The sequence below is a fragment of the Lolium perenne genome, chromosome 4, assembly GCF_019359855.2.
Source record: "Lolium perenne isolate Kyuss_39 chromosome 4, Kyuss_2.0, whole genome shotgun sequence".
In the NCBI taxonomy this organism is placed as follows: domain Eukaryota; kingdom Viridiplantae; phylum Streptophyta; class Magnoliopsida; order Poales; family Poaceae; genus Lolium; species Lolium perenne.
Genome location: NC_067247.2, coordinates 161,530,911 through 161,545,556, shown reverse-complemented (window position 1 = coordinate 161,545,556; position 14,646 = coordinate 161,530,911). Strand labels below are relative to the sequence as shown.

Here is a 14,646-nt window from a genome sequence, read left to right as displayed (position 1 = left end):
GAAAGTAAAGGTGTAGAAAATTAAGAGAGCGTTTGTTGTTGTTGAGACCAAGCAATCTTTTAAAATGCATTCATGGGGTCGTAAGAGGGATGTTCCATGGATGGGATGATTCATATAGTAATAAAATCATTATTAATGGTCTTGACTAGATGAATGTGTTTTATATGTAGTTGTACATGCATATGTGAAAACATGTACAATATTTGTTGCCCTACCCTCCCATTTCACGGGTCCCGAGGAAACTTACAACAATTAAGGAAGACATTTTCCAGTCACCCTTATCGACGAATTAACATTCCATGAACATTAGGTTTGATTTTAACTTCAGTATAAGGAATTGCAATAAAGAGGCAATTCTACTTACCCAATTTAAATCGTGATATCCCTGCAAAAGTACATATTGTGACATGTTGATGATAAATTTATGGACGGCTTGCATCAATATCATCCCACCCAACTGATTTTTTTTATATTTTTATAGATATGTATGTATCAATCTAATTAGTTTAACTTTAGAGAATAGTAGATAATAGTATATATAGCATCATAATCAACCTATCTAGAAATATAAGTCGTAGTTTTTCTTTTTTTGAACAAGGGTAGGGTGCTGAGCACCCTAATTTCATTACTCATAGACATTGTACAGATACAAACATTGTTCCTGATGGTAGTAATCTGTTGATTGCTACAGAAACAGGACAGGAGGATGATGTATGAGTAGAGTTATTGCAAGAGCATGTGAGCAAGCACATTTACAGATCTTTTTATGTGAACAATCCTTGGACGAAGCAGTTGTAATGTTTCCTGAAATTGCACAGCCTGCCTTCTAATCTCCCACAAGACATTTGGATCAGCACCTCCATGCGCCTGTACTGCTTTTGCTAAACCCAGGTTGTCTGTGAAGAAGTAAGGGTCCTGCAAAAGAAGTGAAGAAGCAATATTGGCTGCAATGAGGAGTCCTTCCGCCTCCGCTTGAATTGGTGTTGAAACTGGAGATGTCTTGGCTGAAATAAAAACATCAGTTGTGTGTTGGCCATTCTTCTAGGTGATGTGTATTCCAACTCCTGCTTTAGATGGTTGTCCATTTGCTCTCTTCTTCCAGGCTGCATCCACAAAGATCTTTGGGCCGGAGTATAATAGCTCCGGAGGAGTTACATGAATTTTTTCAGGTAGAGTAGGGGCTTTATGAATTTGTAAGATGTTAAGCAAAGCATTTGCTCTTATGATTACTTGACTAGGCTGTCCATCCAGGTTGTTGAAGAGTTTTTCATTTCTCATTTTCGAAAGGCAGCAGAGGAAAGTGAAAATATTTGGTATGCTAACATGTGGATGATTTAAAGCTAGAAGCTGTAAAACAGTGGTATGGAAATTTTGAGAGTTTTGGGTAATTAAGTCCATTCTAAGATACCATGGTGATTGAAACCAAGCAGATGTGAAGAATAAATGCATATCATTTTCCTGGAGACCACATCTGCAGCAAATATTAGAAATATGTCTTGAGTACCTTGATGCTCTTTCTCCTGTGGGAATGGTTCGTCTTATGATTCTCCAAGCGAATGTTTCGATTCTTGGTAGCAGCTCTTTGTGTTCCCAGACTTTGTTTAGCAGGTTGAGTGTTGTGCCATCTGGTGGGACTGGTTTCCCAGACTTTGATTCTTGGTAGTTTGTTCGATTTAAACATTGCTTCGACCAACAGCAAAAAAAAAAAAAAAAAAAACTAGCTACAAAGAGCATGTGGTTTCATGCTTAGGTGTGAAGTATAGGAGAACCATGTTTAGAATGTTACATAGGTTGTACAAACTCATCACATACTCCCTCCATCCATGAAAAGATATTTAAATTTGTCTAAATTTAGATGTATGTAGACATTATAGATACATCCAAATTTGGATAGATCTAAGATATCCTTTCATGAACAGTGGTAGTATTATGATTTGATTTTCTTCTTTTTCCTCTCTTGCTTAATGATGCTTTTGTGATTTCAAGAAAATTCTCAACAAACTTATGTGGGGGAGTGCCTGATCTTGTCTACGTATGTGGGATAGTGGATAAGGCATCCGTGTACTACTAAAGCTGATGCCCACCGCCCATGCCGTGAAATGCACTCAGTCACGGAGCGCATGCCAGAGCTACATGAACATCGCACATACCTCGATTTTTTTTTTTAAAAAAAAAAAAACATCGCACATACATCCGGCCTAGACATAATCATGTAAATTCTCACAAAAGAAAAAAAAACACGTCAACAGTTCACTGCAACTGCTCTTATGTTCTGTATTTGTTTTGATATATCTTGATAATGAGAAAAAAAGAAATCACGCTAGCTATTACATCGATCAGCAGTACACCACAACTCAGACATGACTCTGATGGTTGCAAGTCCATGCCTATTTTCTGATGCTATAATCTTAAACTTGATACATAGAAATGTGTTATATCCGAGCATAGTTCTGTTTGAAACCAAATCCGATCGGCACCAAATCAGGGCGACAAGGCTGCAAGAGCAGATGTGGAGACATCAGAATTCAGAAAGCAGTTAAGCTTAACCATGACATCGCTAGTGGTTGTCTGAAATAGTTCAGAGATAAGTAGCGAGTAGCTGACCTGATGAAGTGGACGATTTCTCCCAGGATTCCGGAATCCGCGTCACCACCGGCGGCGTGGGCTGCCCAGCTGCATTCCAGAACACATGGTCATGGTTCAGTTCATGAGAGAGTTAGTAGTAACTGGCAGAGAGAGAGAGAGGGCTCGGGAATGGCGTTTGCCGTACTGAAGCAGATGAAGAGGACTTGCGGCGGGAGGACGACGCCGCAGGCGATGGGGAGGTACATCATGCGGACGGGGTCGATGGGCTTGGGGAGCATGCGGTTCACGTCGCCGAGGATCACCGGGCACAGGCACCGCAGCGACCGGTCGTCCGTCGCCGCCGAGCTGTTGAGGAACATGCCCAGACCGCCGCAGCACTCGCTCTGCGGCGTCGGCGTGTCGGCCTCGCTCCCGGTCAGGAACGTCGCGCACGTCATCAGACCGGCCAGCGGCGTCACGCAGTCCGTCGGAGACGAAGGCGGCGACGCGGCGCCCGGCATGCCGGGGAAGCCGGGAAGCGGCGCCTGCTGCCTCCCGGCGCCGCACGGCGGCGAGCCGCCGGGCGCGGGTGGAGCCGACGGAGACGGCGGCGTGAGCCTGCCGGCTGGCACCGACGGCGGCGACAGCCTGCCCGAGGGTGGCGGCGAAAGCCTGCCGCGGGGGAAGCCCGGGAACCCGCTGGGGCTGCGCCTGGTGCCCGGGAACCAGAGCACGCGGGAGTCGGCACGGTGCCTCCTCAACGCCTCCGCTGGCTGCTGCAGCACTGCCGCCATCACCGCGGCCGTGACCACGACGAGCAAGACGACACTTCTGCGCTTCGACGCTGCCATTGCCACCTTTCTCTTCTTCCCTACCAAATTACTTGGGAGTTGTACCAAGAAGCGGAGGAGCAATGCTTAGACTGCCGATCGATGGTGCCGTCTTCTTCTTCCTCCCGCCATTTTATATCTCTCTCGATTCTTTCGATACAGGCGTCATTTTCAAGTGACCAGCACAAAGAGTGTGCGCTGTGATATTAATCCTACGTACTTAAAACATTCTATCTTGGGGTTTTCTTGTAAAGAAATGCAAAGCCGTCTTTAGATGGAAGTGTTCCAGAACGTGAGCATTAGAGAAACATCGAAGCAGGTAGCATAATATAGTTCTGTACAGGTGTGCAACCTGAATGTGACTATGAGAACAACATTTGATGTGTAAATATTGCAAGTAGGAATATGTGAATTTTGACGAGAATTTCGCTATAGAATGAATAATGCGGGCTCAGATGGCTGCCGGTAAAAACTGTATTACATTTGCACATCTCTCCAAATGATATGTCAATATATGGGTGTGGTATTTGGTAATACAGAGTTTTTACACATCAGAGCATAAATAATGCCCAACAGAACCAGCCCTACTTTTCGTGTAAACAACGACAAGCTTACAGTTTGCATGACACAATTTCCCACCATGAACAGGTGAACTAAAAGCAGATACAAAAATCGTGTATACTTCTACTCTATGCTGGTTTACTATTTATGTCCTCTATCAGACTCCCTCCTGTAACTATATCCTGTATTAACTCAAAGGGCTCACCCAATTTGCAGTTTCCTAAAAAATGTGCACAAAAATCGACGCGGGTCAGCGGATGTTTACCAAACTTCTCAACATGCCGTGTTCTGCATTCTGGAAGCACTCCAACTTGTATTGAGTCAATATCCTAGAGAAGTAAAGGTCAGACATAAACAGCTTTACTCAGCAATGCTCGTTTGATGATACTCCCCTGTTCCATCTTAGTTGTTGCTAGATACATCCGAATCAGAGACAACTAATATGGAGCGGAAGGAGTCCTTATTTTTTAGATTTCCAGGTACCTGTTACTGTTTGGAACTAGGATGGTTGAGAAGCTGCCTGAAGCTTGGCAAGATTTGTCTGGAGCCGTCCCAAATGAAATGCAGTGAGAAGCCAGAGGAAGCAGAGCTGTGGTATCAGAAGGGACAAGCAAAACTTGTTAGCGGTATCTCCCAGGACCTAAAATAAATGCGAAATCATGCTTCACACTTAACACCCAACATTATTTATCCGGCAATTATTACTAGTTAACCAACAAGGTTGGGCAGTAGTTGCGAAAGTTAGCCAGGCCTTTTTACGTACAAGTAGAAGTAGGATTGAAGCAAGATATTTCAAGTATGGATTCCTGTATTCAATTATGTTCAGCAGTTCAGCTAGCAAAGTGCTCCCAGAACTCCCCGGGCTCTTCCCTCCTGGCCGGGTGGGATTAACGGATTATACAACTTTTGAGCACCTAAATCTCCACCCACTGATTTTTTTTTAACAAGGAGAGGCGCCGGAGATGCCAAAACTTTATTCAACTCATAGACAGTTTACAGCATGTATACCTGTGATTTGTATCTGTTGAACACTTGAACTGCAGATAGAATAGGGCAGTTAAGGTTTCTATGAGCTGAATTAGTGTAACTATGGATAGCATGAGACAAAGATTGTCTGAGAGCCTGATGTGCACAGTGCATTGAGATCCCTTTTGATATGACAAACTACAGCTGAAGAAAAAAATGCGTTTTCTCGAGAAAAAAAAATGCTAATTGACTGTATTCAGCTATGTGCCTCCTAATCTCCCACGGGACCTGCTCAAGAGTTGTCAAATCAGATGCAGCAGCTGCTGCAAGTACACTGATGTCCGTTAAAAAAGTATGCAGCTGAAGAAGAGTTGATGCAATTCGAGCAGCCAAGAGGAGGACTTTTTTTTTTAATTCAAAGCATCTTCATATGAGGAGTTGGGGTGTATCTTAATTAGTATCTAACAAAGTATAGTGCAATCATCTGTATCACGAATTACCTCCTGAGGCACAATCACACAGACTACACTGCCAAGGAGCTTTTTTTGAAGAGATAAAATACCACACGTGACAAACAATACGATTCAGCAAGCAGAAACAAGCAGCTAAATGCCACAAACATGATTCGTACCGGCAATCCATAGAGGTTGACCATGGATGTTTTCTTCTCAAAGCTGCTGAACAGAAACCTGTAAATTCCAGCAGCTGTCGCATCACCAAGCCTTTGAACAATAACGTCTATACATACCTACAAGGGGAAAAGAATATTAGCCAAATTAATTATGCAAAATGGGCGGAGAAACAAGATCTTATCGACATGCTTTGCCAATATCAGGCAAGATGCTTTTAAAGAATCAGATATTCGGAACTAAGGTAAGTAGTTAACTGCAAAAATAATTTTCTCCCAGTAAGCATCTACTATCTCTGAAATAAGAAAAAGGTAGTTCATTCACATGTTACTCCGGCTTTATTTTTAGGAGAGAAGTATAGCTCTACTGCACCATAGTTAATTAGAAAGGACAAATGTTGAATGCTCAAATTGTTTACTTGACACCAAGTATCATATTTTTAGAGAAGATCATAAGGACTCCTATGGTGATCCAAGTTACTAAAATCATTCTCGGCCCAAGTGGGCATCTAGCGGACCTCCCTCGAAATATATTCAGGTAGAAACCGGTCAAAATGAGTGCAAAAAAGGTGACATCTCATTTATATTCTATTATGCTTGGATCATCTATAAAGTATCACATTATGTTCCATTATATTTTCTAAACGCTATCATTAGGCAAGGAATCGTCTACCTTTGCTTTGTACTTTTCATCTTGTGAGACAACTGTGAATAATAACTCCCTTCCAGGTCTTGTCACAACATAAGCGGTTACCTGTAATGAACAAACGGGAACGAAAATTAGATTATCATGTATAGCAAAAAAAAAAAAAAACAATTATGCGTTTAGTGCAGAGTATACATGGATATAGGAATAATTACATGGAGTAATATACAATAGTGAGCAGGTACTCAACAGGCTTCTCCTAATATAGAACGGCGTTCATTATGCCCTAAATCAGTGTTTTTCTCTAGATGATGTGCCCTAAATCAATGTTGGTAGATGATGAAAATCTATCCTGGCTAGAAACCCTTGACCAAACAGTATGTCACAAACCACTGACAAAATAATCATATTTGATATATACATTACAATAATTGAACTTAAATGCTTTAGTATTAACACATGGATGACAAAAAACTACAAAAAAAAAAGTGAATTTTGATCATGGCAGAAAAGAAAACTACAATCATGCATTGATTAAGCTGCAACTAAATGAAACTGTACTAATATTCAAAATGTAACAGAAACTGATCCTGAATGATGATTTTTAGCTTAGTACACTGAAATACACAAGTTCTTTCTCACGAAATTACTTGAGGTATACTATATAAAAAATTAACATATAATGTGCCTCTGTGCATATGCAATGATCATGACTACTCAGCTTTTGGATATGCATTACCTTTTGAAATGTGTCTTTCTTACCAAAAATAATGAAAAAAACAGTGGTTGCAATAAAATTGCAACAGAGTGCGTCTATTGGTACCTTTCGAATAGTTTCAGTGACAGCCACAGCAACCCAAGTTGGCCATACAGCAAGGGCAACCATATTTGATGCAGCAATGAGTGGAGATGCACAAATAGCAACTGTTACACCAGCTATTGTAAGGATATGACCCTGAAATAAATACGCGTTTAAACGATATCATGAAATGATACAAATCCAATAATGTTGTGATTACAGTAAGGATAAAAAAGGAAATATAATTTACGTTGGTCATTGCGGAGTTCTCTAACTACCATTTGACTAAGAAATATCTTGATTTGATGATTTGTGTTGTTTTATTCAGCATGAAATGTCATTATTGAATAGTTAGATAGGTAGAGACACAACATGGACCAGTTGGACTACAGTCTTAGGTATCTAACTAGCAATTGTATCAATTTACATGGGAATTACTTTGGAAGGGGAAAACTTGAGACTCCATGGAACGATAGAAGGTTATTTTGTTGAAAATAGTAAGGGGTGTTTCTCAAAGACTACCACCAAACCAAAAAGATCAATGCAATATAAAAAAACAAGTAAAAAATTGAGATGCACACCAAATTAATACAATTCTTGTACTGCAATTTACAATGTTGGACGTACAATGCAAAAAACTGATCTTGAAGTGTAAGTTATGATGAGGTTATTTAATGTAATTATGATATCAGTTGAGGACACAAACATCATAAATATGATGAATGTGTGATATATGTTTGATTATATTTATCCATCTTTTTAATATATATGATGCGGTGTTAATTAAATGAAAAAATCATCAAAATAACCTCATACGTTGTAGCTCTTTCATGCAGATGCTAATGCTTTAGATCCACTGTATTGTTGATGAAAAACTCACAATATGTAGTACTCCCTCCGTCCATAAATAGATGCTAAAGATTTGTCCAAATTCGGATGTATCTATACACTAAATCATGGCTAGATACATTCAAATTTAGACAAATTTTTGGCATCTATTTATGGACAGAGGTAGTACTAATTTAACAGAAAATCAAACAGCTTTTGATGTTGGTGCCCAATCGATTATACTATATACACATTGTAAGTTACGATGTATGATGCTACAACTACACTTACACAACGAATAGTGCCATAACAGGTACTTCTCCATGATATATGGAATATTAATTATAATGGGTGTTTTTTTTTGGCTAATATGCACTTAGTCACACTGGAAAGGGGGTTAATAAAGTAGATAAAAATGAAGATAATTTAAAGATGGACATAATACCGTCAAAGTGAGCTGCCCGGCAAGAATAAAAACTGCTATAAAGCTATTTATCAGTGCAAATGTTCTCCTTCTTGCAGCTGGGCTTGATATTGTAGTAGCAACTATTGTTACTTTCTGGAAATCAGGGAGAAAAGGTAATTGGGGGAGTAAATGGGGGTGCTTTGTATTCTGACCATTTATTTAAGGAAGCAACATGCTCACAGCATTGCAGAACTTGTAATCTATATGTCAATACACAGATAGAGAAACAACGTACCTGGAAGTAAAAGAAGGATGAGACAACTGCACTCATCCACAGAAACAGAGATATGTATATCAGGTAGGGCGATCGCATGATGAGCCAGAAACCTTCAAACATCACAAGAATCCCAGGTTTGGTCTTTTGAGAATTGGAAGGTGTTATAGGTGAAGTGACCAGTGAAGATATTTCATCACCAAGCTCAGTATTTGGACTTTGTTCTGTTCTGCAGATGGCAATGGATTGGGAGGTCTTAATTTTTTATGAACACAAGGAAGCACCAACAAATTAACAATTATAAAATTATTGTGAAAGGAAATCATTTAACTCATTTTTAATAATTATTGTGAAAGGCAATCATTTAACTCATATTTTCTTACAAATTGTTGAAACTAATAAAGTTAAAGTTGGCCATAAAGTGGAGCATTCAGAGACTGTATTTTGAGACTCAAGGTTCACTAAGAGCAATAAAGCCAGCAAGTACTTATATAAAATATGCAGGTTGCTCATGCAAAAATTAACAGGAAAAGAACTTGGGACTCATGTCCAGAAGTATTACATACCCTATTGATGGCAGTTCTGTTGAATCATGATTAGCATCGGTACAAATTCCTTTTGATGACAGAGCAGCAAGTTCCATCAAGATGGAGGAAAACAGGAGCAGAACTGAAGAAAATGCAGGAAATATGACGTTGTATCCATGAAAAATCAGACAGGAGGTCATTGTGTTATGCACAACCAAGAAAAACATACGTACAGGGTCCCATCCATGCCAAGCTTGCAGCAAACAAAGAACCAACGAGTTGCCCTAGCGTAGCACCAGCCCCAATAAAACCAAACAATCTTGAACCTGACTGAATTAAAGTAGAAATAAGGATTTGGAAAGAAAAGGAAATGTCTTAGGAGTTACCCATATTTTCAGATGCGATTGCCAAATGATACCTCACTGTCCATGACATCAATTACCCTTGCCCAAGTGGATGATATTGTAATGAGATTAAGCAAAGCAACCTTCAGATGGAGAGAGTAATTCAAATGAACACCAACTTCAGTCTCAAAATATGAACAGGGTAATGCAGTAGGAAAAGGCTTACCCAAAGGAAGAAGCTTATTCTCACAACTATGTAGAACCAGCTGTGGTTTCCCCACCCGGCAGGTTTATCTGAACTACCTTCAGTTGACTTGATTCATAACATCAAGAAATAAACAAAAATAAGTTCGGCTAAATCTTCTTCAATTAGAAAAAAAATAGAAAAATGTGGCTGGAAAGACAGTAGATGCATTCAAAAACATATTACTGAAGTTCCAGGGGAATTTGATGACCCGAGGTTTATCAGGGGTGACATATATGGAAATTCAAGGAAAACATAATCATGCACACAAAAATAAAACAATCCACCATATTATCAGTGTGTGTTACCTGGGAGATAGACGCGGAGCCATGCTTCGAGGCAAACCAAAGCACAAAAAATACAAGAAGGGATACGCTGAAGAACCTGTGTATCAAAACCAAAGCCTGAAATTCCAGGTGTTGATGATAAAATTAGCTTTTGTCAGTGAAGAGAAGATGGCTGTCAGACAATTTCCAGTTCATAAAATCATAAGAAATAATTTGAATAAAAACAGGGACTCGTCAAAGAAAAAAAAACATAAGCGTATTTTTAAAGTTGACTTCTAGCCCTAGCGAAATTGTCTAAACCACATGAGAAGACATGTCAGGTGGTCACTACACAGACATCCATTTTCTCTGCTACATAAGTAGAAATTTATACAGCAGATGCAAAGTGTAAATTACTAGTAACATCTTTTCAGCCTGCTCATGTTAAAAACAAAACAAAAATCAACTACAGAAAAAAAAAAGCAATACAAATCATGCATTATCCAACAGACTCAAGGACTGTAGTTTCAGTCTACAACTCGAAGCTCACTAAGACAACGATTGCAGCGAAAAGCCTAGCCTCACTGCAGGAAACCATAAACCAGCCTAACTTAACCGAAATTTTCGAATTGGAACAGCACTTTCACTATAGGAAACACATTCTCCTTGAACTTGCTAGAGCCTAACATTCGTGAGAACCTAACGCGATTTCTCTACATTTATCAAAGAGTGGAGGTGAGCTCTCTAGCTAAGCTAAAAAACGGCCCAGCTGACGAAGGGACGTACCTTGGTCTTGGGGATGGAGGGGAGGGAGAACACGAGGGAGGCGACGGGGGCGGCGAGGACGGTGAGCAGGAGCGAGCCGACGAAGAGGCCCGGGAGGGCGCCGAGGCCCAGCGAGATGGCCCCTTCGTCCCGCAGCGGCAGCACCACGAAGTAGGCGCTCAGGATCTGCATCACCCACACAATCAAAATTTCCCCTTTTCGTTCGTTTGATGGCTCATCCTCGAGGGCGGATTCGACGAGAGATGGCTTACGAAGAAGAAGGTGGACGCGGCGCTCATCAGCGGGGCCATCTCGTGGGGGCGGACGACCACCATGGACGCCACCGCCGCCTCGGCGCGCGCGCGGAGCCAGTGGGGCGTCGGCGACGTCGACATCCTCCCCACCGGCCGGCAACCGTGAGGGTCGGGGTTGGAGTTGTTGACTCGCCTCTGCCTCGTCACGCCGCCCATCTCTCCACTCGATTTCGTTACTCGTGCTTGAGATATTGTGTGCTACAGTTTCTATTTTATTTTGATCGTATTTTATCTAAAATGGTTTCTTCTACTCCTTATTTCTCCTTGAAATACATGTGTGACACGAATTCGAATACACAGGGATGTCAAAACTTGGTGGAGCAATACCCCTTTCTTCAAACACTCCCCAAATGACATACAATCTTAACAATTGACAACATGGGGACTCAATCTTGTGTCTTCACAAACTTCTTTGTTGCAAAGTCACAGTGGAAAAATTCAAAATAATCTTTCTTAATGATCAAAGTTACAGTGCAAAGTTTCCGTGATAAAATTTCTGGTTTAAGAGAACACTAGTAGTACTTGTTAGCTAGTCCAACGCAGAAGGGACAGCAAAATCTACCTCTTGATCAACTGAATCTGATCACCAGAACAAGGCATATGACATGAGCACCACTAAAGCAGACAGATGAAAATACAATTAACCAATGACAAAGTAACAATTACAACCATAGCTTCATACTTTTACTATTCCCTCCAACATGCGACAAGTAATATGGATCGGAGGGAGTATACTGAATTGAGATAGTACTAATACAAATCTATGTATGAATACCAAGTTGACTTGACAGAATGTATCCTATTCATATCGCTCCTTGATAATACAAAGGCATCCAAAAGAATGCAGGGGAACTAAAGACAAAAGGCCAATTAACTTATAACCCTTATGTACAACAAGAACTTCTGCATTCTGATCGGTCCGTTCACACGGCTTGGTGTAGCCTTCCTACCATCATGCATCGCTCAGCAATGCCCCCTCGGAGAATGACCCGACCAACGTATTTTTGCCGGCATCGCAGGCTTGAACGATCGTGCATATATCATTCTTCTCAAGGAACTTCTCTCCATTGACCAGAATGAGAGGGAGGTATTGCAGGACCAATCTTTTGCACTGTTAAACATGGAAAATGTCAACACATGTAACCTTTGAATGATGTATAATGGACGTTAACTGAAGAAGCTTAAAATGTCTCCTTTGGGGTATAATTCCTTCAAAAGAAGAGCCAAATAGCTTACCTGCTGCTCATGACCTTGAAGCTTGTTGCATTCCTTGAGGAGAAGCTCAAGTATCTCAAGCTGCAAATATCACATGGAAAATTAGAGGCAGACAGGGTAAAAGTGAGGGCAGAAGCAACAACTCAAGTAAAACTAAAGAATTACCTCAGCATCAGGATCTTTCAGTTTGGTCTCGATTTCATCCACGAAGCGGTGGCAGAACGCGCATGTGCTCTCACCTCTGACACCAGACACAAGAGAGTTGCAGAGGCCATATTGTTCGCAGAACTCATCTGGCTTGATCTCAGCGATCTTGGCAAAGAGAAGAGATGCATAGTAGTCCACCAACTCAGCACACTGCAGAGAGATGAAAACACAGCATGTCATTTATCGAGAGATGAAAACACAGCATGTCATTTATCGAGAAAACACAGTACCGTGCTTTAATGCGTTTTCATCGAGCTGGTTAATTCCTACGGTGCCTAAAACTCGGTGTGTAAGCTGATCATAGAAACAAACCAAAGTGTTTGAAATGAGTACCTTCTTTTCGAGTGTAAATGTCTGAGCACAAGCATCATGAAGGACCTCCATCATCTTATCTTGTGATTCTTTCTGACTAAGGTAGCTCAGAGCATCGGTTGTAAAGTTCTGACACGCGGAGCATACTGGGCTGCCCCTCTTAACATGCACAGGAATTTTGCTCGAAGCTAATTCCTCCTTGGAAATTTGACCATAGTCTCGGGCCTCCTTCTCGATATCAAGAAGAACTGTGAACACATAAATCGGATATTACTGGACAAAGAATAATTGCAGACACAAGGAGGAACAATTAATTTTATGAGTCTAAACCTCCCAATGCTGGCCACATCATGCAGTATCATGTTGGTGCACATTCCTAGCTTATTAGGAACGAACTAACAATACAGAACAAAGCATTAACTTACGACAGACCTTAATGATGTGATGTTAACTAACAAGCATGCATTATTCAGAAAGCAAATTATATCATGCTACTACAGACCTTAATTAAAGTGTAACTAAGCTGTCGAAGGGTTCGATGGCAGCAGATGGACCATATGATAAACTTTTATTCTGATGATACCAAGTTGCTAAGTCGGCAGGATATCCTCAAATTCCGATTCCACTTCGAAATTTACAATGACGAATAAACAGCAAGTAGCGAAGTTGTGTGAGAAGTACCTGTGCTCCGTGCTTGTGCAGCTCCCAGGCTGACGAGCAGCAAGAGGATGAGACAGAACGGCGCTCTCAGTCCCAGACCCATCGCGCGATAGGCTGCCCCTCCGTTGACCTGCAATAGAAAATATCATGAAACCCACGGAAAGACGCAAGATGGGGCAACTAGTCTGACACGCAACAGCTGAGACTGCATCGTCTCCGATCCAATCCCAGAAGAAGATCACAATACGAAGCCAGCGAGACAAGGAGCCAAGAAACCCAGAGGTGAAACCGATTGAATCGACCGGAGCAGAGCTGGGGAAATCGGACGAGGCAAATCGATCGGAGAAAAGCGCGAAAACACGACAAGAATCGAGCACCGCGACCGGAAAACCGAGAGAAATCGGAGGAAAGATGAAGGGAGGAGAATCAAACCCACCTTGCGGTTTCGCCGGAGCAGGTGGGGTGATGGTCGCGATCTTTGTGATGATTGTGCGCTCGCGATTGTAGACGTAAGATGGGATTAAATAGGGTGTTCGTGGGCGAGGCGGGTGATTGATTGATTTGGCTTTTCCGGCTCGGGTTGGGTGTGGCGTGGGGGATTTGGATCCGTGGACGGGAACAAGTTGAGGCGGTTAAGGAAGTGTATAAAAACTGCGTGTGCGGCATGCTAATCTTGGCATTCAGTTCTTTTATTACAAGTACAAGTACTAACCTCGCGTGTAGTAGCCTACTCTACGAAGCATCGCCAACCCAACACATGTTGCTCCCCTTAATTAATATACTTTCACGTGTATATATTTTAGTTGTACTGTATTAGTATTTAGTACATAGGAACCGTGGAAGAAACATCTCTTTTTATTTAATTGTTGGAAGAAACATCTCTTTTTATTTAATTGTTGGAAGAAACATCTCTTGTGTACTCCTTTTGCATCCTTTTATTTATTTTTAAAAATGTTAACAAGAGATCTGTTAAATTCAATGATTAGATAGAAATTTTGTTACAAACTTGAAAAAAGTTGGGGTGGAAGAAGTGAAGTCCTAGTCACCCCAAAAGAAAAAAAAGAACACACCACACAACTCAACCCGGATCGAAAGGGATTGTTGCTCCTGCCATGTTCCTCGATGCGGCTGGGGCTAGGTCGTCGGAGACGAACGCGGGCGGTGGTCGGGGCGGCGTTCCCCGGCCAGGCGGCGGCGGCGGTCTTCACCGGGCCTTCGTGGCTGCAAGTGGAGGAGGTATGCCGTGGGTCTAGGCGCCTAGACCGGTCGTCTTCCCGGCAGCGCGAGCG

The 14,646-nt window shown here is 41.6% G+C and overlaps 3 protein-coding genes across 5 annotated transcripts; all 3 read right to left on the bottom strand.

Moving 5' to 3' along the window:
* Positions 1–2,262: 2,262 nt before the first annotated feature.
* Positions 2,263–3,764, bottom strand: LOC127294351 (uncharacterized). The gene is made up of 3 exons (XM_051324152.1): positions 2,771–3,764; positions 2,605–2,673; positions 2,263–2,495 (listed from the first exon to the last, which is right to left on the bottom strand). Exons 1-3 carry the CDS (start codon positions 3,414–3,416, stop codon positions 2,482–2,484), a joined length of 729 nt encoding a protein of 242 aa, XP_051180112.1. The 5' UTR covers positions 3,417–3,764; the 3' UTR covers positions 2,263–2,481.
* An 89-nt stretch (positions 3,765–3,853) lies between these two features.
* LOC127294350 (uncharacterized) lies at positions 3,854–11,146 on the bottom strand. Of its 3 annotated transcripts, XM_051324149.2 has the most exons (14): positions 10,922–11,143; positions 10,671–10,835; positions 9,927–10,022; positions 9,601–9,687; positions 9,449–9,517; positions 9,264–9,360; positions 9,070–9,172; positions 8,525–8,732; positions 8,269–8,382; positions 7,020–7,151; positions 6,224–6,304; positions 5,554–5,670; positions 4,440–4,545; positions 3,854–4,285 (listed from the first exon to the last, which is right to left on the bottom strand). In XM_051324149.2, the coding sequence occupies exons 1-13, from the start codon at positions 11,117–11,119 to the stop codon at positions 4,456–4,458; spliced, it is 1,557 nt and encodes a 518-aa protein (XP_051180109.1). In that variant the 5' UTR covers positions 11,120–11,143; the 3' UTR covers positions 3,854–4,285; positions 4,440–4,455. The 3 variants fall into 3 exon arrangements, with proteins under 3 accessions (XP_051180109.1, XP_051180110.1, XP_071674972.1); XM_051324150.2 differs by lacking the exon at positions 8,269–8,382 and having other exon boundaries at positions 10,922–11,146; XM_071818871.1 differs by lacking the exon at positions 10,922–11,143 and having other exon boundaries at positions 9,927–10,002; positions 10,671–10,826.
* Positions 11,147–11,579: 433 nt separating this feature from the next.
* On the bottom strand, positions 11,580–14,032 carry LOC127294352 (uncharacterized). Its single transcript, XM_051324153.2, has 6 exons — positions 13,794–14,032; positions 13,379–13,487; positions 12,719–12,945; positions 12,344–12,535; positions 12,200–12,259; positions 11,580–12,074 (listed from the first exon to the last, which is right to left on the bottom strand). Exons 2-6 carry the CDS (start codon positions 13,458–13,460, stop codon positions 11,916–11,918), a joined length of 720 nt encoding a protein of 239 aa, XP_051180113.1. The 5' UTR covers positions 13,461–13,487; positions 13,794–14,032; the 3' UTR covers positions 11,580–11,915.
* Between the last annotated feature and the right edge of the window lie 614 nt (positions 14,033–14,646).